Below are 26,145 nucleotides of genomic sequence, written 5' to 3'. Positions count from 1 at the left end.
CAGAGAGGTTAGTGTTACGGACACTGCCCCTGAGTACATTTACTGCAACTTCTGAAGTAGACTATATGCTATTTAATGGTTAATGATGAGGCAAATAGGAGTGATTGCAACAGTGGAGGAAAAAAAGTACATGAATCTAGATACTTGAACAAGGCTGTAGTTTTTTCTTCTGCAGTATGATATTACTATAAATTATAAACTAAACAGATTTTTTAATTCCTTCTGTCGTGATTTACACAACTAAACCCCTACCATTATACCAACGTAGCTCTCTACCTACTTTTAAATAAATCAATACTTGCTTAATTATTAAAGTATTCAAATTGAGTTGTGTCTCGATGATGAATGTCCACCCTGTTACTCATCATTCAAAATGTGATGTTGATTATTGCTTTATATAGTGCATAACTCAAGAGATGGCACACACACCAACAGACGGAAAAATACGCAGTGCGCTTAGGCTGAAAAGATCATCAGCAGTGTCAAGGCTTTGTACTGTGCTGAGTGTTTTAAGTCGGCAGGCCACTTTTAGTTTCACTGAACAAAAATGTTGATCACTTTAGACTTTTTTTTCCTTTTTTTTTTAGATGGAGCAGCTGCTGTGGGCTTGTGAGGCTGCACCACACATCTGAGTATGACCAGTCAGTTGCAGGGCTGACACATAGTGAGACATACGTACAGAGAAGTTGTTTTTATTATATATCATTTATATATAACTACTGAAAAATCAATTATTCCAGTTTCATATTAGAACTAAAGATTTCATGAGTTCTTGTTCAACCTTCAAACCCTTCACTTATTTTGCAAATCATCAAAAGTCAAGAAAAGTAATTTCCTTATTTGTTTTTCCAAAGAGCAAATGCTTTGGTGCATGATGCAAATGCTTTTGTTCATTTGTCTGCTGTTTCTTAAACTGCCATTTGCTCTTGTCACTGTTCAAAATGGATTATAGTGGTTCACATCTATTTGGACTAACCATTCAAAACATTTAAATATTACCTCATCCTTTGGCACCATAGTCACCAAAATTATTAAACCAGTTATTGGCATTTTCCAAACCATTAGGTTATCTTACAGCGAGGTACTCCTCATTAGGGTCTGGAGAAGGTTTATCTGACAGCGAGGTACTCCTGATCAGGGTCTGGAGAAGGCTTATCCGACAGCGAGGACTGATTGAGAGGAAATTGTATGGAATGTAGTAGAGAATGTATCGTAGTCATTTGCACTGATCAATTGAGAGTGAAAAGAGTAAAATAGTACCCGTACATGATATAGCACATTTACAAATCTTGTTCTATCTTTGACATACAGTATTTCTGACATGAGCCTGATATATTTGGTCTGTACATAATCGAAAACATATTGAAGCATTTTGAAAAGTGGGAGTGGTGCTAGCTCAATGAGTGCCTCCAACATCAGAGATACTCTGAGCTATTTATTAGGTGTAGTATAGCAGAATTTAATAAAATATCTCCAATTAAATATGCTCAATATCTTTAAATATATGATAGTTTGGTATATGTATGGTTTTTTTGTTTGGTTTTGTTTGGTTTTTCTCATACATAAAGCCAGATTTTTTTTTATTGATTTATTTTTTAATTACTCTTTTTTTTTTTTTTTACTTTTCCATTATACCTGAAATAAAAGGAGAGGGATGGCTCATTATCCCATTAAGATGTCCTTCTCATGCACAATCATATTAAACAGACCAAATTTTGTCAGATTTTTCTGTGGTTTGATTTTTTTTTTCTTTTAAGCCAAAGGAGCCCACATTATTATAAAATCAGCCATTTTCTTCTTGCACTATATAACCTAAACACTAGACAGGCCCCTGCGGAAGCCTGTAAGACAGTGTTTCCATAGAGATGCGGATAGTCTACCTCATGTTCAACTGCTTCAGCACCTGAGACAAGAGCAGTGAGTGACACTGTGCTCATGACTATCTGCGAAGAAGAGCAGGTATTTACAAATCCAGATGAGCCGGCCATACACAACTCATAAACAACCTCTCAAAGTAAGTGTGGCCCCCACTGATAACAGAGTGGAGTAAAGATTTCAAATTTCCTGACACTTTTGCTGTTAATAGTTTTGCTCTTGCTTTTTTTTAAATACATAAATCATCACCTTCAGGCAAATATGATGTCAAGATGTGAGTTAAAATGTGTACATTTTCACACTAACCAGTAAAGGACTTCCATGGCAGTTATGAGTAAGGGTGCTAAATGTTTTCATTTTTACTACAAGTGTGTAATGAGAGAATATAACAAAGTTAGCCATAACATTACAAGTACAGACAGGTATATTGTCTAAAGAAGTGATTACATCTCTTCTTAATACCTCACCATGATTGGTTAAATCATGCCTCTCACATGTTTTTGTGTTTGACCATAGTTTTCCACCATAAAGAAGAAGGAAGAAAGGTTCAAGTTTTGTTTCGGAATTTATTAATTTGAGCTCAGTAAGCAACAAAGTTTGTTCATAAAGCATATTTATAAAAAACACTTTGATCATATCAAAAAACCATCCCTTGTGAAAAACGATACCTAAATAAAATGTATCTAATCTTACAGCTTAATTAACAAAACAAAGTTCTCACATGCATAGCCATCTGTACACATATTGCATCTATAAAAATAAAAGTGGTATACAGTCTGTAGATTTGATGCTGGTTGCTGTACCATCTGGTTGTGCAAAGGTATAGATATAAATAGATCATGAACACTACTGAGTCTTGAAATATATAGAAAACTCAAACTTGTACCACCCAACAGTGATACAGTTGGCATCAAGCAGTATTCGGCTCATAGAAATAGTATTTAAAAATCTGCAACACATTCATTAAAGTCATCCAGTGTGTATTCAAATAGGGGCGTTTGGTGTCTACACCAACGCAGGTTACATTCGGTCCATTCTATTCCCTGCTTTTGTTCTATGGAACACTAAGGCAGCCAGTGCACAAGTGACAGAGAGTTCAGGGGACAGGAGTCATCCAGTGTCACACCAACATAAAAAAGCATCTTACACAACTGCAGCTGGCAGTAATAAACTAAATGTATACTGTCATCAGATATTAAATAATCAGATCCTTGTAAAGTTAAAATGTTAGAAATCAGAATATAATTTAAGAAACTGCCTGATATTTTTGTCTCCAAGTTACAAAAATGTGACATTACATTATTGCAGTAGTTCATCTAAAATTCAAAGTTATTGATTTCGAGTCAAATATCCAAGACAAATGTTTATATATTTAAATTGGAAGATGGCTATGAGTCACAAGTCAGTGTACACATTGTACCTCATGCCAAATTGCTAAAAAGTGCATATCTATACATATACATTTATACTGCATATATTTTTTAAAAATTTGCATTACTGAAATTATCTGACTGTTCTATATATAGGACTGTATATAAACATCCAACTCTCCCCTCATGACCACAGCTGATTTCCAAGAAAATCATAAAAAAGCTGGAGTGCATTAACAGAATTAAGGCTAGATATTGCATCACTGGTAATGGTCCAACAAACACACAGCTTATACACAGCCATGGCCTTAGTGAGGAGAATGCTCGTATGCGGGGAACATTGACTTCCGTGTTTTGGGGGGTGGCGGTGGTGGTTTGCTCTCAATTTTCGTTGGTAACGGAGGAGAAAACTATTGAGAAAGAAGACGCAAGTTCATTTCAGGACTTCAAACAGGAATCTGAATATTTTTAGCGTTTATGTGTCATTAAATATACATAAGTGAAGGGCTGCTGATATATATATTTTTTTTACAGGGATACGTACCTCTGAAGGAAACCCGGGGATGTCAATCTCATGTGGGTGCTTTTTGGGAGGCATGGGTGGGGGGGTCCCTGGGGCGTCAATGGTGTTTGTGTCATTATCACTGAGAAGCGACGAGTAACCTACAAGAGAAGAAATAAAAGTTTTTCAAAACCGCATGTGACCTGATTAAGACTACAGACATCGCACACTTTAAACAGTAAGGATTTATTGCTATGCTGTGAGGAAAGTGCAAGTATAAAAGGCAACATGTACTTAATAGTTTGTTTATATAGTAAATATTTAATTACCAACACAACCAATTACCACATTTCAATTGCTGTTTCTGTTTCAAATTTCCCTATTAAGCTACTCAAGAAAAGTACTGCTAAAGACGTGAGGTGATATTTGTAATGATATTTATTTGATTATTTATTTATTTTCATTGACACAGGCTGATACTGTTGGATACATTAAAGAAAAGCAATCAAATAAACTGCCACAGATGTATCTATATACTGTACATACTGGAGCTGCGTGGTGTGTTCTCGGGTAGAGGGGAGGCTGTTATAGGACTGAGAGGGCTGGACAGACTGAGCTGAGACGAACTGCCTTGGAAAAGAGAGAGAGTCAACCGGCGGTCGCCCAATTGTAAACTCTTGGGTCTTGGCTGTCTCTCTGGAGGATTCTGCAACAAAAGACAATTTCCATTTAGAACAAATCCCAAATGAGTCAATGAACTGAAATGTTATACAATGAGCTTTTTTAACAAATGAAATCACTTTATTTTGTGTTGTGATACTTTTCCCTTGGACTGACAGAGTACATACTCTACCCCCCAATTTGCAAAAAATCTATAGCATTAAAAAAATAATAAAAAATTCTAACTGGATGAAAGAGAAAGTATGTATTTAAATTTGACTGGTTCGAGCTCTCACAAACCCTTTGGAAGATCGTTAATATTCACATGAAAGACTTTTTTGAGCTGCTTTTTTTCAGACAGCAAAGTGAAACTGGATACCAAAACACAGTCAATCCTAATGCGGCTTACACAGCTCCTACTTCCGGGTTAATGATAGAAACAAATGATTTATTAATTGCTGCAGACACAGCACAGCTTTTACAATAAACTCTATGGGAGAAAACACAAAATTTATACAAAGAAATGTCTGATACCCTCTCCATGAAAAGCAACACTAAGTGTGCACTGTGCCTGAGACATACTTGGCATATTCATTCAGCTTTTAATGGGTGCTTCCACATCTATTACATCCTGGCTAGCTCTATTGTTCTTTTTGTTTCCTTTGTTTGCTTTGGATCTGAGGATGGAGTTATAGATGGGGGAAAGATGATGTCTAAAGCCTCCATTCCTGTTCAAGGAAAGATTGTCTTTCCTAATAAAAATAGCTTTTTAAACTCTCCTTTCAAACTATTTATTTTCTCTGGGTAAGATCTGTCCCTCACCACCATCTGCACCATAGTTAGAGATGGAAATGTACGGCAGACTGGGGTCCCAAGGAGCTCTTGCGACGGTGTTGGTACATTCTCTTATGGAGTGGCTGTTTAGTTTCTCCAATCATTGGATTTGGGAAACTAACTAACTAGAAATAGTTAGCGCCTGCCTTCAGATAGATATAAGGCAATATCCACCAGCAATCTGACCAGAACTGAAGAAGCGACTTGGATGAGAAGCGAATCGTGTTGACTCCTACAACTTGTTGTCCAGTTGACAGATTTTACTTTTGGCTTACCCTGGAGTTAAAAGCAAACAAATAGAAAAAGGTTTGGTGGTCAAATAGAAATAGGAGTAGTTAAATTAGATTTTGTTCATCCAATCACACCCCTGGGAGTCTGTGATAATTAAAAGAAAATGTTGAACCACCACACACTGAGACCCGGTCTGTTGGAAGCCTTTTATCCACAAAATCAGCATTGGCCCATTTTTAATCCTAGAAAGGTTTTAGGAGACAGTGCATGATTCACCTCCAGGCAGAAATAAAACAACAACATAAACAAAATAGCTACTAATTATTATCCCTGACTAGGGAAATGACTAAAGATGTATTCAAGTCAAGTCAAAAAATAACATTTTGCTTCTGTTTCTTTGTTTTCTCTGGCAATTATAATCTGTGTCTTTTGATTTGCTTTAACTCCATTTGAGATATTAGTATCACGTTGGCCTTACCTCAGTCGAGTCCATCTTTTCAAGTAGAACCTGGGACTTGCTAACGCTCCACTCTTTTCTGTTCTTCCGAGAGATCCTATTGTCCTCCACTAAAACTGAAGCCCTATTATCAGTGGGACGGGACAACAAGGAGCTGTAAATATGAAAACGGAAATACACAAGACAAGAAACAATCAGAAAACACAGGGCTTTTAGTCTTGAGTGGTAACATTTTGTGAAAAACTATTCCCTGCAGTGAATAGAAATCTGCACTATAAAATGATATAGGAGCGAGACAAAATGGTGCATTCTATAATAGTATTGTCTTTATCAGGACAACTGAGTTAAAATTATTTCAACCATAAGCTACACAAGCTGTCTTAACTGCTATAAATGCATGTCTGAAGAATAGTATACAAGACAGCATTAAAAATTCTGTGTTCAATCAAATCTAAGCTCATTTATAAAAGCAATATGCACTGAACACCGCTTTAACAACCTGCTAAATGAAATAGATGTTCTTTGGAGCAAGTATAAATGATCAAAATAAGACAAAGCATATAATGTTTTCAGAGCATAACATTCTCTCTTAGTTTTGGTTGAGATAGTAATGTATTATTTTCTTTTCTCAATAAACTATAATAGAAGGCTTTTTTACTTCTTATTTTGCAACAACTATCATTTTCATTTCTCTGGTCTCCATCTATCAAAAGCTACTGTGATGAAACTATTCCCTGCAGAGATGGAAACTCAAACTCTAAAATAAATTGTCAAGGAAAGGAGACAAAAAGAAAATGTCTGACTCTTGGGATGAGACGCAGGACGGCCCGTCAGAGGAGGAGCTAGACAGTCCAGAGGAGGCGGTAGACAGAGTGGACACTACAGACATGCGGCGCAGGATGGAGGAGTGGATATAGGGCATCACCACAGAGCCCACACGAGTGGTCTTCCTCTCTGTCAACGAGTGGGGCTGGGGCACACAAATGGGATTAAACATCAACTAGGAGGTTTGGCAGAGGAGCTACAATGATAAGTAATAAAATAATAATAATAATAAAAATACACCAATACTGCAGCCCTGTGATATTTCAAATTAAAAACAATTCTCTATAATGGTGCTGTCATAATACAAAAAAATTAATTAAAAAATAGACACCAAAAACGGACTGAGAAAAATAAATAAATACAAAAAAATGACAACATTACGTAATATTTAAGACAGTAATAGTATTCCCCTAAATATTACCATGAGGTCTTACACTAGATCTGTTGGATAAAGATAATTCAAAAACTATTCAGGAAAGGTCCAGTTTTGTCATAAATATGTGATTTTTTTCAGTGTGGTGCTAGTTTCCTGTATCTGTTACTATCCGGGTATTGATTTTTACAATCCTCATATATAATTATGTCTGTAACAGCTGCAATAAATATGAGGCACAATTAAGCCCAGTTTACTGTAAAGAAATATTGCTATAATCTATCGTAATATTCAGTAAATGGAGTTGTAAAAGTGCATAATGATAATTATTGAGCCCCAAAAATCATCAAAATCTTTCATATACTGAACAAAGTCGAAAGGAAAACAAAAAGCAAAATAACAGGTTATGGGGCTGGGTACAAGATTTGTTAATCCTGTGGAAGTTTCTATTGGTATTAAGATCTATAGCAAGGTTTATTTAGTCTAATTCTAAACTTTGATAAGGGTTTTCAGATTTCTAATCCAGCACACACAAAAAAAAAATCTATGTTTAATTAAATTTACTAGAGATAATTACAGCTTAGTATTATTCCATTCTTCACAGCTCCATGATTGAAGTTGCCAGAGTGAAGCAATGACGCTGTTCTTATAATGTTTTCAGGTGCCCTTTGTGTTACAAGCAGCCACACACTGGGACTGAAATAGGCAATGGACAGCCCATACTGTGCCCGTGTCACCCCATTATGGCTCCTACTTAATAAAAAATGCGATTTAGCTTTGGTATGGGCAATTTTATGAATCAATTGAGATTAAAAATCCACTGTGGATCTTGGCAGAGGTGGTCGCAATGACAGGCGAAACAGGGGGCACAAAAGGCTGGCTAAAGAGAGATTTATGGCTCTCCTCTAATGTAATGTACACTCTAGCATGAATGAAAAGCGTTTGATAGAAAGGCAAGAGGGCCAATAGCTTAAGCTGGCACCTCCTTTGGGTTAAATTGAGTTTGCAGTTGGCACCGTACCAAGGTTACAACACCGTACTGCCTCTCCACTTTCTCCCGCAGCTCTTGGAAGCAGGTAACCAGCCGGTTGTGCAGGGGCTTGAGCTGCTCCGTCGCCTTCTCCCCGTGGATGTGCATACCGTCGGCCAAGAGAGGCATCTGGAGGAGAGAACGACCACTTTAGCATGACAAAACCTGCTCCATTTGGCGACGTGAGCAATGACAGTGAGAAAAGAACACTGCTTATACCTGTAGGGCAATGAGGTGTTTGAGGACTTCAATCCGCTCATGGTCCTCAGGGTGCTGTTGAATGTAGGTGTCTGTGAAGAAAGCCTATGGAAGGAAAGATAGGCAAGGGCATAAAGGAACTTAATCATTTGATAATGGCTGCAAGGAACTTACGTTAACAGTTACATCAAAGTATCTAAGCGCGTTGTACATGAATATATTTAAAGATAAAAATGTAACAGAAGAGAGTAAAGCCGTTTTGAACATTTTTGAAGATATTGTCTCAGCTATAGCTAATTAAATATGCACCATGTACTTTTCTAGTGTAGGGTATGCCACCTCCTTGTTTCTATGGAGATAGTATAGCTTTGCTTGAAATGTTCCACAGTATGACATTTAACACCAAGTTACAGATCAGGATATGTGTAGGTCAGAGTGAAAATGCAGTTTTTCGAGGTATTCTTGAGCAATAAAACCTCTATTTTGCATTTATTCAATTTGCGTGCAGCCTTACTTTCATAAAGCAGAGGTGCCCCTGATCAAGCCAATAACCCCTCATTGTAATTACTAATCAACTGAAAATGTGCACTAGACTTATGCTCTAGGTAATCGTGACCAGGATACTGGCTCAAGATCTGGAGTCGAGTCCCTGGTCAGTTGCTCACTGCTCCTGACATGTTACCCTGAGGCACTGGTTTAAGGATAGGCTAAATGCAGAGGTTGAATTTCCCTGCGGGGATCATAAGTCTAGAAAAAAATGAATACAAACTGCTCCAGGTCGTGCTGAGAGCAACCTTCACTCTTTCAAAAGTTTGTTGCGTACAGTGCACTGTGACTACAACAATCCTCTGTGTGTGTGAATAGTCACAGCTTGTTGCTCGAGTTTAAGTGAAAGGCAAACAAAAAAGATTCAGAAAAATAACAATTGCTCCAAACTCAAGTGATATGCATGAGATTTCCATTTCACCTGGTGCATGCTGGGAGATAAAGAATCTCACCTTCTCATAGTTGGCTAGGCCCCCCATGACAGCAGCATCCACGATACCATTCAGCATCATAGACAGAGGGTTGATGGACAAAGACGCGTCGCACGCCTGCTTCTGAACCAGGTTACTCAGCTTCTCATTGGTTGACTCCATTGTTTCTATGGCATTCTCCAAAGGACTAAGTTCTTCCTGCAAAATGATTACACTGTTAATCACTTTAGACAGACACTGACCTTTGTGTTTTACAGCTCTAATTTTGTGCAAACCGTGTTCAGTGTCACAAATGTACCAATCAATTAATTATATTTAATAATTATATTATATTTAAATCCTTGTAGTATTGTAAGTAAATAATTGCATTGTGGCAAAATACTGTAAAGGTAATGTCAACACCAGATACTGTTAATTCTTAATTGCAGTTTACTTGCTGCTAGAATAGTTACATTTTTACTTGAATAAAATTGAGCCAGTACTTTTTGCTAAACTGCAATGTGCTCCCAATTCACACTACATATGTTGCTGTGAATGTTGTTAATAAAATACAGATTTATGACCTTTAATACATTTTAGTTCTTTACTCGTCTTGCAAAACAATAAATAAATCAACATAAGAAAACGGGTCCTTACCACTGAGACAGATTTGACTTCAAACCACTTGAGGATCCCTGGGAAGTGATAGGCAGTAATGTATGTTGTTCTCTCAATCCACATGGTCTGAAAGGCAGCATTAATATCAATAAAAAATGAGGCACTGACATTCAAGTGCTTGTATTAATCTTGGTGCGTGTACACAAACTTGTTTATGTATATTTGGGGGATTTATAGCCTAGCCATCTCTCAGGGTGAATAAAGTAGATTTTAAAAAAAGTGCTTACTGCAAATTCATTTTCTTTGTCTTTTTCACCTTTCTGGAATGGCCTTGAATATTGAAACTGGTCCACTTCATTTGCTCTGTAATAGCTGCAGAAGTAACAAAAGGAAACGAGTTAGCAGTTTGATCAAAGATGTATGAAATCAGTAGCATTTGCCAGAAAATATGTCAGGCGTTAAGTCTTGTACCCACTTTAATATCTGCTCTGGTACTCCCTTGTCCTTAAACTGGTGGGGCACTGAGAGAGCAGGCTTCACTGTGAAACACTGTATGTCTGTCAGGTTCAGCTAAGGATAAAACCAATATTGTGAATCGGACTTTGGAGATTTATTGTGAAGCAATTTATCATAAAACAAAGGTTAAGTGAGCAGTCCTGACAGCTAATAAGGTATGGGGAGAAAAGCTTTACTGTCCCTTATGGCAGAGTCTGTCTTGGGGAGCTGCATTGCTACACAATTAGTCCATTACAAAACACATAATAACACTAAATATAGCTAGAACAAAGATAAAGGACACCATACAGAACAATTACCAGTGAATAAATACAATAAAATGTGTTATATGTGACCTTTATATTCTACAAAAGCTTGAGGAATTTCTTGTTATATCGTCTGAGTTGGATTTCTGGACTAACAAATGTCTTGCATCTTGTTAGCAGGCATTTAAGATGGTATCCAAGCTAATGTTTTTGGACTTTGCATATAGCTTCAATGTCCTGTCCTCAACATACTGCATATGGCCTGGTCTGTTTGCAGACATAGAAAATGAAAATAGAAGATAATAAGAGGTTATTTACTAGGGCTATTCAACAGTTCACAATCAATATCCAATGTGTAAAACTCAATATCAAAACAAGTCGAAATTCATTTTAAAAAAGCCACTCCTTATGTTTGTATTGCAGTTTGCACTAAAGCCTCAGACTGCCCATAAAACATGCTCCATTTTAGGTTTTGAACAGTATTGTGATGAATCACCATTTTATGTATAGCCACACTTCTATTGCTAAACATTTAACCATGATGGCGGAAAAGACAATGCTGCTGAAGCAGCAAGCCACACTCATTTACATGGTCATACAGATCAGAATACATTTAGCCCAAGCAACCTTTCAGATCAGATCTTGGCGGACATATTAGGGTCACAGCCAAGATGCTATTCGACCACTCAAGATGCTTAAGGCTGTCCACATGGCATCCATCTAAAACACCGTTGAGATTTAAATACTGCTGCATAAACACACAAATAACCTTGTAAAGTGTTGATGCAGACTGAATGAACAGAGTTAAATATGTCAAGTATTTGCATTTTTGTGGTGAATAAAACCCACAAGATAGAAGACAGTAGATATATTGTTTGAACTGAACAACTTTCTCTGGCATTTAATGCTGCTGCCATGTTCCTGTACAATGTATTGCATTTAAAGAAGACATTCACTTTTGTCAGTTATATAGTTATAATCTATGACCATTGTATGTGACAGATGAATCATTATTTTATATTTTGGACATTTTAAAATGCCATATTGATCTAAAAGAACTTAATTAAAGAAATAAGTCAGCTGACTTCTGGTTGGAAATTGCGCTGCTTTCTGCCTCCCCTTTTACAGTATGTAACCGTAAACATCATCAAAGTGCTGCACTGTAGGACCATCCTGACCGCCCCTCCTATCGATGTTAAAGCAACGAAAAAAAATGGACTACAATGCAAATACTGGATGTGTATACAGAGTAAAGGAAAACTGGAATTTTTTGGAGCAATGGCGTCTTAAAGCAAACCTATTATACAGAATCAACGTTTTAGAGCTTGTTATAGTTTTCCTCTCACATTTACCCTCTCAAAGATGTATTTAGCATGACTGATATGTAGCTATCCATCGGCGTTGCTGATCACTGTGCAGCTCTTTGATGTGATGACGTTTGCAGCAACATCAACTCTCACTGGCCACTGCAGAAGTCAGCGGTTTTGTTTCTTTTATTAAGTTGTTTAAGATCAATATTTTGATTTAAAAGGTCCAAATTATAACATAAGGATCCACAAGTGTCATAGATTATAACTATATTCACATAAGCACAATATGTCTTCTTTAAATAGAACTTTGGCTGGGTAAATGAGAAGGGAAAACATTTAATACATGGTTCTTAAAAGTTGATTTTGCAGATTATTTCTCCTTAAATAAAAGCTAAAATGCCTGACCTCAGCATTCTGCTGTCTGGAGTGTTGAATAAGCAGACTTGGCAAACAGGTTGTTGTGCACTGTGCCACACATAAATGCTCATTCTGTAAAATCTTGATAAAGTAGCAACATCAACAAGAATGACAAACAAAACAAATTAATCTTTCAAGGATACACTGTCCGGGTGAGTTACAGATGTTGTCTCCAGGGGGCGCTGTGCTGGTCATCCGGACAGCATTGGGGAACTGAGAGAGTAGCCTTATGCTGAATTCTTCAAGCCATTCATACTCTTTGCCCCTGTATATGAACATTTTATTCTGCAGAAAAAACATAATATAGTCAGGCTTTTGTATGAGGTCTGATTTGTTCAACAATGCGTAAGTAATCACATAGCAGTGAAAGACTTTTATGTACCGCTGGTACATTCAAGTGTCATCCAAACCAATAACTTTAATTGCAGGTCGACTCAATTGCCAAAGGCCTCAAGTAAAATTCTGAACAGGCACCATACATTACAAACTGCAAGTGAGGGAACTGAAATATCTCTGCTTATTGGAATAATTCTCTTACCCTGAGAAAAGAAGGGAATCCAAGCCCATAGTAACCGACTGCAAAGTACTCTGGCTGTGGTCGCATTGTGTGCATAATATTTTCATAGAACTGAGCTTGCTGTTTCTGTGAAAAAACATCAATTTAGTCATGAGAACAGAAGGTTTGCCACTCCATAGATCTGTAACTTAGCCTGGTGGCACGCTCGTCTCCATGGAAATAGATATGTTGAATACAAAAATCCAGGGAAAGCAATTACATCCATAGAAACCGTGACAGACCACCCACCAGAAAAATTTACATAGTAGACCTTTAAAAATCCACCGCCAGACTATATTTTTTCTTAAGTAGCTAAATTACATTAGAATGGCCACTAACCAGCAGTCGGCTCAGCTCCACGAAGTCGAACATGTGGCTCTCGTGCATCTTGGCCAGCTGCTTGCCCAACTCAATGGCCTTCTCCCACATCTGAAACGACATGTGCACAGCTGAATTAAGAGAGGACGTAAAGCAGAGAGATAAAACTCAGGAGGAAGCAGCCAGACTATGCCATCTGTCGAATAAAAAGAAATCTGAATACAAAAGCCAAACCTGTAGCTGTGTGGGAGTGCAAGTATACTCACAAGTTTCAAAGAGGATATTCAACGATTTAATGATTGAATTAAAGACAGAATTTGGATTACTCAGTTAAACACAGACTTTATGAGTGAGATTATCTATGATCATCTAATTCCAATTTAAAAATGTTGTAAAGATGACAAAACAAACAAAAACAGAATACAATACCTCCTAATTTAATGTAAGCAGGTGCAGAAGAAGTATATAGGCAACAGTTGGACGTGGGTGGAAGAGTCACTAAATTGTATCCAAAATGATCAAAACATTATTCCAAGTTAAAAGTTCTACCAAAATATTGTGTCATCTATGTCTTCTTGTGCACAAATGAAACTTTAAAAAACTTTCTTCTATATAAACATTGCAAAACGTGAAGTGTAATTCTGAATTTATAACGCACACAATTTGAAAGGCCTGCACTTTGAACAGATACATGTAAGACTGCTGAATAAAACGGCTAATGTTTAAGAAGATCCCATTTCTATTAGAGATTTTAAGAGTAGTAAAAATAGCAGTAAAAATGACAGTATAGTCAAAATGTCAACAGTGTCTTATTTTCCTTCTCTGGAGAAACACTTTAAAAATGGATGTGAGAAAGTTGGTCCCAGGTGAAGTGTGTGTGTTAATGCAGTACATTTGTGTTTTCAAGACTTCATATTTGCACCCTGGAGGTGCAGGACTACTGCACTCCTCTACTCTCTGGAGTGGAGAGATATGTGCAATGGAAACCACTTTGACCACAGGGCTAAATGTTATAGAAAGTGTATTTTAACATTTTACACAGGGCATCTTTGGCCTACTTATGTGCCCTGAGTTTGTTCTGCGACTTATTTTTTTTCATAAATACAGCTAACGGGGTATAAATGCTATGGTTGTTATTATTATTCTTACTTACTGGGGAAAATGTAGCTATAACTATAGCTATAAAAAAATATTGCTATGTGGAGAAATAGAAGCAAGTCTGCCGTGACAGCAGAGATCCATTACTTTCTAGCTGGAAGTAAACTTTTACCTTGCCCTTGTCCAAATAAAGTATGATCTCCTGGAAAAGTCTTTCTTTGAGCTCCTGTTGGGTCCACTGATGTTGTCCATCACGTGGTATCAGATGAGGGGCACAGGGTTTGTCCGACCACTGGCAGAAAAATTCAACTTTGAGACACACAGTTTTGAGGAATGGTGCAATAAAGTCATAAAAGCTTAAAACTATTTTTTTTCTCAGGTACCTCAAGTAATTCAGCATGTAGCAGCAGAGTGTATGCTGCTTCTGTGTAGTTCTCACAGTCCAGGTGCAGGTCCCGCAGTTTGTACAAATACCTGGTTAACAATGGATTAGATTGTTATTATTGACCAATTTTCAAGATTTTAACACAAGCTGTACAGTATCTAGAGCTTAAGCTATATATTGATAACTACAACACAGCAAAAAGAGACACCATAGTTCTGTCTAATGTAATAGTTGAAAGATGTAAAACCTATCATAACAGTGTAATTATCATCAAGCAAAAAATGCTCAATTTGTTACCATCCATTTCCTGGATACAAGGTGTCAATAGTGGTATGACTCACCGAATGTAAATGTCTTCTCTTTTCTTCTCTTTGTAAAAATTCTGAGAGACACAATGCAGTGATTAATAATACAATCGAATATACACTTACAAACGTGATGTGTGTACAAAGAGGCCAGGTCTTTGGTAAATGCAGACACAGCATACCAGCACGTTGACAGTGCAGCTCATGCGGTGCTCAGGGCTTTCGTCATGTGTGATGGTGCGGTACGCCAGGAGGTTCTCCAGCAGACTGCTGAGCAGCAAAGCCAGCTCCTCTCCTGATTGTGACAGGTATCTGTGGCGTCTGCAATACTCCAGTAGCCTGAGCACACAAGAACAGCCTCTCTTTTACTGACAACATTTAAAACTGATTATCATTTTGGGGGTTTACTTTCCACTTCTGAGCGGAAGTTTATTGATTGGACTAACAAAACATGTACGCCAAGCTGCGCCCTTAAGGACTAACACATAGAATACATTCATAGGGCCAATACACAAAGTGAATGCCTAAATAGAGAGTATAGAATGGTAACATTGTCTCCAACTGGAGACATGATCTCAGTTTGATGCACTACGTGACTTACGTTTTTTCCAGCAGGACTTTGTACTGCTCATCCCCTCGGCCCCCTTCTACCTCTTGGTCTAATTTTGTTATCAGTTCATTCTCAAACTGCAGAGATAAGAGGGGAATTATAGCATACTATCAAATGCATCACAGGTGTCACATTTAGCCAGCAGCTACTCAAGTCGAGTTGAAACAAAAGCACCAAAGCGTCTGAAGAAAACAGGCAGTACCTTTTCAAAAGTGCGTCCTGGGCTGAAGTTGTGTTCACACTGCATCATATCAAAGAAGATAGGAATAGTGTCTTTTCTGAGTTCAGGCTCTGACACCAGAGTGACCTGCAGGATGGGACCAACCATGGCTGGGATAAACTTAATTTTGTTTTGGCCTGAGGAAACATAAAACATAATGCACTGAAATATTGTTGCATGCCTTCAGAAGGCAATACGCTCTTTCTTCTGCTCACAACATACAGCAGACAAATTTAATAAGGTGGTAAACAAAAAGAACAGCACAGTGAAACTGACCAATAAAAAAATAACTTGCTCTTTCTCTGCGACACTTGTATGAATAAAATATGCAATTTCATAAACTGAATACAACACATGGTTATTCACACAGATGTCACTCACCGAGATTATTCCACATCTCTTTTATTTTAAAGCCCATAATCTTCCTCATGTCTCCATATCTGAAACAAATTCAAATTACAGCACCATTAGATTGAGTGCCTACCTAAATATATTTTATGGAGATGTACAAAAGACCGGTCACTTGTTCACTATCTTGGTTCTTTTCTCCTGGGAAAATGTCTCCAATTGCAGGGTCTTATGTGTGATGAAAGCCACGGTCAAAAGAAAGTAGTTATCCCACAGCTGTGAATAGCAGATGAAATATTAATATCATAATTACCTTCTCATAACATTGGCTTTAGAGTATCCTCTTTTGTGCCTCTGCGGAGACAGAGAAGGACGAAACTTACCTGTTTGTTAAAGTGTGCTGGGTCAAGGAATAACTTATTGAGCACGTCTGAATACTGGACAATAGCTCTGAGAAACACCTGCATCTGCACCAGGTTCATGAGCATCCAGTCAGCAGGGAACACATTCCCCATGAGGTCCATGAACATGTGGAAGGTCTCCATGAGGAAGTCCTGGAGGCAAAAACAACATAAAAAATACATGGCAATGATAACAATAATGAATGTTTAATTAATATTTCATTGCAAGTACTACCAGCCTAATATGTGATGGTTTGAGATAACTTTTTTTTTTTTTTTGAATGGTGAGAGGTCTTGAATTTGTGCCCGTAACAACCTGCCCACTTGTCCATTCCCATGAAGAAGCATGACTAACCAAGAAAAGGATTTTATATCACTTTCCCTGTTGTGCTATGCCTGATTAATGGATGTTTCTAAATATTAGTGGCAGCCAATAATGTGTTTCTACTTAACAACTATCTAAGAAAAGATCAAGGATAAAATTGGTGTGAACTATCAATTTTACTGATCTAGTTAGTCTGTGATCCAGAGTTTGTGAGTACTTATTAATAAATGTTTGATAGCTTTTTAAAGAAGCTCTTGATGTGTTTTTTTTTTTTTACAAAGCCTTAGCCACACATTTGTCTTCCCTACACATTTTCATCTTTGAAAACATACAGCTTTTTGTAGCCTATAAGCTTTTGCAGAAGTTTAGGACAAATAAATCATTTCTCTGTACCTCTGTAGGCCTGAAAAATACACACCAGCACCAGACCTAGAGGTACATTTATGCTTTCTTTTCCCACATCACTTATGGTCTGCTCACCAGATATATGACACGTTCAGTAAATTCTGAAAACCAAAACCAGTTAGTGTGACTACATTACCGAGCCCAAAATATCTCCCCTGGCTCACTGTCACCAAGTTAAATGGTTTTAAAATTTTGCTTCTTGGACTGAAATCTCCACTTAGCTAAACAAGGAGGAACAGATATGACATGCCATTTGAACCCACTGGATGCTAGAGGATTGCTGCTTCATACTAGTTGGATTTCTGCTTCATACTAGTTAATTTTATTACAAACATTTGTAGTTTAAGTATATGTAGTCAAGATTATATGTAATAGAGTGGATGAATAGTAATTAAGAAATTGATAACATTATTTCATATCAGTCCATTTCGATATCCCCTCTGAACCAACATAGCTTCTAAAAGTCTCCCCCCAATACCCAACAACACAAACATATTCAGAGGGAAGAAAGAAAGCGGGCAAAGTGTCTTGCTCAAATGCACAAAGACTTTATACAATCTTGTTAATGAAAATTCTAAATTACTCAGTGTAGTAAATTACGGGAGAAAAATACAAATGCCGTGTCAAGTCCTAAAGCACCATCTTTGAAATCAGATACAAGGAATTTACTGGCGCACTGATAGGTACTTGCCTGGATACATAATCTCCTCATACTTTCTAATGGAAGGCCCCACTAACATCCTCATTATGTCTGCCCAATCCAGCGCATGAAATGTCTATAATCAATATTCTGTAAGGAGCTGTAAGTGACCCGGCTGGTTTAATGCCCGTTATGGATGAGATGTTTCAGGACAAAATGAGGCAGCAAAAGGAATCACTTACAATAATATCTAGTCGGGTCTTGAAGGTGCTGATGTAGTGGGCGTAGTGCATGTCATCCATTTGCTTCAAGATCGCCGTCATGCAAGCTAAATAGTGACCCTGGCAAAAGATATATGCTTCATTAGTTCAGAAATCCCTTTAAGACACATATTAGAATACAAAAATACAGCGTTTTTGATTTGTATGGTGATCCATAGTCAAATAATGTGTTAAGAATAATATGTTAAAAAGTGCAGTAGGTCACCTTTCTTTTAGATTGGTCTGTAATCTCCTTGTCTCCATTAAGTTTATTTGCTTGGAAAGTTCCTGCTACCAGTAAAAACTTTTAATTTTTTTATGATAATAATTTTAGCAAACACCTACAATTGACTTAACTGTGAAACATTCCAGGGAAAATATAGAGAAAGCAGCAATACTGAAACCTGCTATTGCACTTACTTCTGCAGCTCCAGAAAATTCTTCACAGTATTTTCAGTTTTTCTTTATGTTTTGTACAAGCTAATGGTGTTTAATTGTGCCAATATTTATCAAGAATTGGTAAAAAAAAGTCTAATATCTATTTTAATGCTTCCTTTCACACTGTTCTGTTATAAACAAAATACTTTTTCTTTTGCCAATGTTAATATTACAATTTAGACATGTTTCACAGTAGTTCTGCCTTTTAGTCATTGTATGTATTAAGACTGACGATGTGGCCTTCCATCTCACTCCACATATTGGTAATGTTATTAATATGAAAATGAATGCAGCGGGTGAAAGTTGTCAAGGGCATTTCTGAGTTGTAAAGTGACTTACAATGAGTGGGGAGGATCTGTCCATGCCAATGACTGTACGGTTAACCCTGCGCAGAAGCCGATCCATTATTAGCTGAACATGCCCTCTTGTGGGACCCTTCATAGAGAAACAAATGACTCAAGATCATTGGAGAGCAGAGGTGTGGCATACAACATCAGGCGGATAAAGGCAATATGAAATCCATCTTCCACTAAAGGACTCAAGCAAAATAGTAAACAAAAAGCAACCAGGGCTCTCAGACCTCTGGCAGGGCAGTGACCCCATCTTGAATTGTAATTACTATGACCACACATAGACTTGGCCTCAGAATCTTGTAATAAAAAGGTAGGTACTTCATCCCTTGAACCACAAAATGTTGTGACAGTAACAGATCGACTGAAATACACAATATAGTAGGTAATACTTGCTACAGTGGATCTTCGGTATGTACTCTTGCTTCCTCTGACCATTAAATACTGTTATATCCAAAACGTCGTTGTCAAAGCCTGATCTCAGCAGACCTCAGAAGTTAAGCGGCAGTAGTGGTTGTGTTCTTAGGCAAGACACTTCACCTACCTTGACTAGTTTGAATGTGTTGGGTTGGTGGTGATCGGAGGGGCCGCTAGTGCGTTGGGAACCTCGCTTCTGTCAGTCTACCCCCAGGCAGCTGTGGCTATAATAGCAGTTTACCAGCCCCAAGCGAATGAATAACTCACAAAATTGTAAAGTGACTTTGAGTATCCGGAAAAGCACTATATGAGACTAATGCATTATTAAATAAAATATTGTGAGGAGAACTGGATGGGTGATAGCAAAATCCAGCAAAATAACTAAATTGTGTACAGGAAAAGAGCAATAATTGTCTGTTTCTGTGTAGATCTTTAGTGTTGTGTGTACATCCTTACTGTCATCCTTACTTGGCAATGTCCAGGTTGATGATATGTGGACTTAAAGCCTAAAATTGCTCCAGTCTGCCAGAACCCCATTAAACTTGGCTGCTGTGTGACTGGCTGGAGTTAGTATCTGTGATTCCATCTTGCAATCCACACCCAAAATGAATCAACCCCTTCTCCCACAATTCCAATTATGGGCTTTTCCTGAACATGTCATCACAGGCAAATATTATTTGAGTTTTCTTGCAAAGGGGATGAGACTTTTGAGCCACATGAACCTTCAGCATCCAAGTATGAAGTCAAGGTTATGTTTTACAGTGTAAAGATGTACTGAAGAATGTGAATAGAGAATGTGCCAGTGCTGTTCAAGAGATGTGCTTAATGTTTTAATGGAAATATCTTTAGCAATAAACATATTTATTCAAGGTTGAATGCGTCTTGGAACATATGAAAATATAAAAATTATGTATTTTTTTTCATACACTTTGCTAACTTTCGTAAGCTTGTAGGCTAACTGCATGTAGCTATATTCTATACCTGTACGTTATTTTTAGTTATTAACTATTAAAAATGACCCTACATAACAAAAAAGTTATTGCAATTTACACCTTTACTGCGCTAATGAACCATACTTTTGAAAGGTTGCTGTACATAAGGTGTCTAAATCCACACACCAAATTTAAATTAGGGAAATGTTAATTAAACTGGATTAAAAAAATAGGATTACTTTTAGAGTGAGTTGTAGTCAATGTTTTTGTGGATGTGTGCCAAGCTAGTCCTGAACATATTTTGTCACATCTATTTTATCTGAGTGAAGATAAAAGGTAGATGTGATCTGAAGGCTTTTTTTAAACTGTGTATTTTAAAGTAAAGAGAGCGTTTTAATTTCCCCATGACCCAGATTTTACCAGACCCTCACCACATCTTTGCGGTCTAAGTTGTCCAGAACAGTGCTGAGCAGCTGGACACAGGCTTCATAGTCCGGTTTACACGAGTAGTCGTCTAGTTGTCCACTTAGTTGGTCTGTCACCAGAGGTAGCAGCACATCCCTACAGTCTGCAGTAGGAAAGAAAAAAAGAAAATGTTACCCTTTTCAAAGATTGATTATTTTAGTTTTGAACATGACCAAACCTATACCAGTAATACTAAAACAGCAATAACAAAATGCTAAATATAATAGAGGAAAAAAAAAAAAAAGTCAACATATTTGAAAAGGAGTTAAAATTAACATTAATTAACATCTTATTTTTTATTATTTCTAATGTATTATGTATGTACATAATCTAACCATGTATATTCTACAACATAATCTGCCACTGTTACATTATTAACGAGAACAATAATTTCATTACAGAATTTGATACAACGTGTATAATACCAATTATAATTACCATAATCAGCAAACTGTAGGACTCTAGCTACTGAGTCCTTCACCTCTGCACATGGTGTTATAGGTTTGTTTGAAACTGTACAGAATTCTATAAACTAAAATCTATTACTCCAGCTCTCGACATTTCAAGGGTAGCCTATTATAAAGGTTCATCATATCAATCATAAAGAAATATCAAGCTATACCACTAATATCACAATAACAATTCTTACAATTAAATGCCTACTGCCAGAGTATATGGTCACACTCCAACACAGTCAATGAAAAGCATATAAAAAGGTCATTGTAACACACAGAGCCTGTTCTGTTATTGCAGCCAACCAGACAAAGTTGCGTCTAAGTGCGATGTCGACCGGAGTTTCCGCTGCCTCTTGTGTGGAATGGCATTATGCGTTCTTAAGACTCTTGAGAAGCTCCTACCTGGCTGCCTGAAAAGGTCACTCTCCACCATTTTGCACATGCAGCCCAGTTTCTGACGCACAAGCTGCATGTCAGGAATGCTTTCAATGAATTTTGATAGGAGAACACTGTGGGAGTAAAACACAAGATATTTACCATATGTTTTGCTGGTGGTAATTATCACTGAGTAGGACTAATAGGCAGCGCAGCAAGGGATGAAGATAGAGCCCAAATTAGCCAGAAGTAAATATGATGTTTGCGACAAGACAGGCAATTATCCTTTCTTGCTGAGCACTCTCTGGAGAGTTACCTGAGCTCCACGGGATCAAAAACCGTCTGGATGTCGTTAATGATGGTGGGGAGGTATTTCAATATTGCCCCCTGAAAGTGCAACAACAGAACAAGTCTCATCAGTTGAAACCACGGGGGGGCAACTCAGCCACCGGGAGGTTGGTAAAACATCTTTTTAGCAGAAAAAATTCATTCACTCTGCGAGACTGCCAGCCCGCACATTTATTCCCTTCAGAAACTGAGGGTAACTAGAAAGATGTGATGAAATAGAGGTTAAACTGTTCAATTCAAATAGTAGCTGCTATCGAGAAATCAGGACCACACCAGAATGTCTGAGTTCAAGATATATTTCTGGTATCCAATCTCTTTTTCTCCCAATTAGAAATGTGAAAACTGCAAAAATGCTGCCATCATGTTCACAAGTTTAAAACAATGGGGGACCAGGCAACAGCAAGCAGCAGGAGAGCTTAATGTGGGTCTACAGTGGACATATGGATGCTTGTTATTTTCTCAGTAATTTTATGTATAGAAAAATAAATAGACTGCTGTGTCACAATTACTATTACTGCCAAGCTTTGGTTTTGTGTTCCAAATTAAGTTGTTTAAAGGAATTTAATTAAGCCACTGTTGTTCATTACTGTTATCGTCACAGGCAGATATGATGGATATGACCTAAAAATATGAAAAAGCCAGTATACATGTTTCCTTTCATCTGCAATGCTTAATTGGATAAAGTGGCAATAGAGACTCCACACACCACACATTAACACATTTTTACACCGACCTTTATTTTTACTCCCTCGTCCAGTGGTCTGTCCATCAGAGTGTTGAAGGAGAGGAACAAACTGCGAATGGAGTTAAAAAAAGCATCTCCGTCTTCACTTTTTCCATAGAATCTGCAAAAAGAACAACGACATTCAACCATGCATGTTTTATAAAGCAGACATTTCAAAAATAATAATCCATAATCACCATCAATTAAACAATTAGTTGAAGGAACCTACACAACACCTATACAGTCTGTAGTTAGAACAGAATGACATTCACAACATAGCTTGCGGGAAATCTTTTTTTAAATTTTATATTTTTTTAATTCAGGACCTATTTACTTATGTAATAATGTCGTTCCCCTCTCCCCTCTTGTTTTCAAAAACAAAATATATATTTTCCAAGACATTGGGCCTTTTTCTTCATTTTCCAAACATTTTCCATGTCTGGAAAACAGGTTTTCTGGGTTTTCCAGAATGTGAGTGAAGCGAAAAGTACTGTTCCAAAGTAATATAATTAAATTTACCAAACTACTGACGCAAGATATTCAAGTTGGATTCAAAGACAACTGTCTACACAGGAACTTGTGTATTGACAGTGTTACCTTAGATAGAGGACCCGGGACTGCACAATGAATCTGAACAAGTACTTCAATGCTTTGAGTGCGGTGTAGAGCCTCTCAGTTAGAACAGGCTCCTCTGCATGGCTCACATAGTAGTTAAGCACCCCAGTTAGCTTCCTGAAAAAGTCAATGAGTCAGACATCAAGGTTTGTCAGTGTAGGTGGCATGGGAAGAGCTAAAATGTGCTAAAAATAAAGTGTCATGAAAGCTTGTTTGCCATCAAAGGTAAAAAAGGCAGTCTGTGGGGCACTCACATGTACGCCAAAGTGGCACTGAAATGCTTGTTGATGTAGGTTTCCAGGACCGGGTTGAAATGCTGGAACTTGATGTCGCCAATAAGAGTGATTATAAAGACCTAAAATAAAAACACACATCATAACCAAGCTGAACTGTGCGACTTTTGCGTTCAAGTTTAGAGTGCTGAACTTAATTAGGAGTGTTTGTCAGTGAGTGCACATTTCACAATTCACAAGGTTAAGAGCTGCACAAAGGTACATAAGAAGCATGAACAGAAAATAATGGTTTTAGGTTGAAATTTTCATTCAAGCCCAAAAAAACTAAGTCATTCGAGAAGATTAAAACTAACCAGGGCATTGAACACCAGCGTGTCATACGTGTCTTTTTCTGAGGTTTCCATCATGATGTTAAATAAGGCATCAAGGGTATCCTGGAGAAACTGAAAATTTCATAGAAAACATTTACAAACATTTAAGAGGGAAACATTTACTTCATATATTTATAGTGTATACCATATTTGTTAATTACAGAAACAATGGTGAAATCTATAGCTCAATTTAAAGGTGTATGTTCCACTACCTGCTTGTCTCCATGAAGATAATGTTTTATAAAACATCTCATGCAGAATAAATGCAAGATAAATAAGTTTAGTGTCATACTGTGGAACATTCCAGGCAAAACAATTCCTTGGATACAAGCAGGCACACCAGAAAGGTTATATATAGTGGCTTTAAAAGTTATATATTTACTTTGACTATCTCCCCTCCTTCCACCTCCATCAGTCTCTGCAGGTTCTGCTCCAGGTCTTCAGGATTTGACCTCCAATTCAACAGGCCGAGCAAATCAACTGCAAACAAAACATCATACAGTATATATGTAGCAGATTAAATAGTTAAACACAGTATATATGTAGCAGATTAAATAGTTAAACACAGTATATATGTAGCAGATTAAATAGATAAGATTAAATAGTCTTGCAAAATGTATATCACAAGTGACTAGATATAGTTGAATGTATGATCCTTGATTAGACCCATATGGGCTTTTTATGGCCAATGCCGATACTGATTGTTTAGAATCCAGAGCAGCCGATGGCCAAAAACCTATGCCAATATGTTTTTTGATGGTTTTCCTAAAATTATGTAATTTAAACTTTACCACAAAGTCACCCACATCCCTTTTACCACAAACCTTTAAAAGAGCTATGCAGTTATTTCTTCATATTAAAGTGCTAAAATAAGCTTTGTGTGTATTTTTTAGAACCAAAACTAAATATCGGCCCATACTGTAGATTTGAAGTCAATAGCCGATATGTTAAAAAGTCCAAGTATCTGCCTAATACATCTGCCAAATGATATATCGGTCTATCTCTATCCTCTCTCTATGATCTAACAGACTGTAATAGTCAGAATAGGCCATTGTCGACAGTTGGACTTTCTCCCATTACAAAGACTTAAAGTTGGTATCTCTAAGCTTGCACTGAAATTTGACTGGTGGAAAATCATACATGTACAATGTGCGTGTGTATGTGTACGTATATTTTTGGTCTTGTCGGGATTGATCTAATTTAGTACTCCCTTCTTATATGCATCGGTTCATCATGATTTGAAATGTTCAATCATGTTGTAATGCATTGACTGTAACGTTATATAAATTGAAAGAAATTAAATATCCCTGTAATCAAAATTGCTTTTGCCCAAATATGTGGGGGTTTGGGTTGACTTGGGGCTGGAAAACCTCACAGCTTTGTCCACTTCAAGACCTGAAACTCAGGTCTCTCTTCATTTAGAGAGGGGCAATTTAGTTCCACCAATTTTACTGTAAATGCATATCTTTGAAGCCATTTATATCTCCATATTTTGTCCAGAGTATCCATAGTACATGTGGTCTCAGGAAAAAGGCTCCAGTCATTTTTTTATGTAGCCTGTGCCCGAAGTACAATCACCACTGAACCAGGATTGTGTGCCTTAACCTGCATATAGAGGACATGTATAAGTTTTTCTCATTCCCATTATATGGATAGACCATCCCTCATTTGAAAGCTCAGAATTTTCATTAGCACTGATTAATGATTGGCTGTAGTTGCTTGGGTTTTGGTAGTGCAGATATGGATCTGAGAGAGTCCTGGTCTTTCAACCTAAATGAGTATCTAATGTAATATGGAAGATAATTTGTTTCAACAGATTTAGAATTTTAAATGCATAAATGTATCACTTTTGACGTTTGAATTATTTGTATTCTGAATTTTAGCTGCAAACATTTTAAGTATACATTTTCAATGTGTTTAAAAATAAAAAATAAAATGTTCACCTTTTACATATTCAGCAGATATAATTTCAAGCCCTCAAAATTCAGTCAAAATTCAGAGTGTAAAATTTGCAGTGAAAATTTTTGCAACAAAGATCCAAGATGCCAAGGCCCAAGCAATTGATCCTACATGAGTCAATCTAACTTAATGATAAGAAAACAGTCTTATTGGTCAAAATTAGCCAAATCAAATC

General features: G+C 37.2%; 1 protein-coding gene across 1 annotated transcript in view; it reads right to left on the bottom strand.

Annotated features, from left to right (window-relative positions):
* Positions 1 to 2,423: 2,423 nt before the first annotated feature.
* Positions 2,424 to 26,145, bottom strand: part of dock5 (dedicator of cytokinesis 5) — a 46,869-nt gene continuing 23,147 nt past the window's right edge. Inside the window, exons 19-51 of the mRNA XM_033972108.2 lie at positions 24,394 to 24,491; positions 23,994 to 24,083; positions 23,662 to 23,762; positions 23,390 to 23,524; positions 22,802 to 22,913; positions 22,037 to 22,107; positions 21,748 to 21,854; positions 20,857 to 20,993; positions 19,066 to 19,161; positions 18,271 to 18,369; positions 16,641 to 16,811; positions 16,433 to 16,533; positions 16,291 to 16,349; positions 15,892 to 16,046; positions 15,681 to 15,766; positions 15,262 to 15,418; positions 15,116 to 15,156; positions 14,773 to 14,863; positions 14,562 to 14,681; positions 13,313 to 13,402; positions 12,956 to 13,060; positions 12,561 to 12,702; positions 10,405 to 10,486; positions 10,217 to 10,301; positions 9,969 to 10,055; positions 9,354 to 9,530; positions 8,377 to 8,460; positions 8,149 to 8,286; positions 6,733 to 6,899; positions 5,951 to 6,083; positions 4,294 to 4,453; positions 3,790 to 3,908; positions 2,424 to 3,655 (exon numbers count right to left, since the gene is read on the bottom strand). Of these exons, the coding sequence (XP_033827999.1) occupies positions 3,554 to 3,655; positions 3,790 to 3,908; positions 4,294 to 4,453; positions 5,951 to 6,083; positions 6,733 to 6,899; positions 8,149 to 8,286; positions 8,377 to 8,460; positions 9,354 to 9,530; positions 9,969 to 10,055; positions 10,217 to 10,301; positions 10,405 to 10,486; positions 12,561 to 12,702; positions 12,956 to 13,060; positions 13,313 to 13,402; positions 14,562 to 14,681; positions 14,773 to 14,863; positions 15,116 to 15,156; positions 15,262 to 15,418; positions 15,681 to 15,766; positions 15,892 to 16,046; positions 16,291 to 16,349; positions 16,433 to 16,533; positions 16,641 to 16,811; positions 18,271 to 18,369; positions 19,066 to 19,161; positions 20,857 to 20,993; positions 21,748 to 21,854; positions 22,037 to 22,107; positions 22,802 to 22,913; positions 23,390 to 23,524; positions 23,662 to 23,762; positions 23,994 to 24,083; positions 24,394 to 24,491 (3,698 nt within the window). The 3' untranslated portion in view covers positions 2,424 to 3,553. The remainder of the gene's footprint in view (positions 3,656 to 3,789; positions 3,909 to 4,293; positions 4,454 to 5,950; positions 6,084 to 6,732; positions 6,900 to 8,148; positions 8,287 to 8,376; positions 8,461 to 9,353; positions 9,531 to 9,968; positions 10,056 to 10,216; positions 10,302 to 10,404; positions 10,487 to 12,560; positions 12,703 to 12,955; positions 13,061 to 13,312; positions 13,403 to 14,561; positions 14,682 to 14,772; positions 14,864 to 15,115; positions 15,157 to 15,261; positions 15,419 to 15,680; positions 15,767 to 15,891; positions 16,047 to 16,290; positions 16,350 to 16,432; positions 16,534 to 16,640; positions 16,812 to 18,270; positions 18,370 to 19,065; positions 19,162 to 20,856; positions 20,994 to 21,747; positions 21,855 to 22,036; positions 22,108 to 22,801; positions 22,914 to 23,389; positions 23,525 to 23,661; positions 23,763 to 23,993; positions 24,084 to 24,393; positions 24,492 to 26,145) is intronic.

This window comes from Periophthalmus magnuspinnatus, chromosome 9 (genome assembly GCF_009829125.3).
Source record: "Periophthalmus magnuspinnatus isolate fPerMag1 chromosome 9, fPerMag1.2.pri, whole genome shotgun sequence".
Lineage (NCBI taxonomy): Eukaryota > Metazoa > Chordata > Actinopteri > Gobiiformes > Gobiidae > Periophthalmus > Periophthalmus magnuspinnatus.
This window is presented reverse-complemented; position numbering and strand designations above follow the sequence as displayed.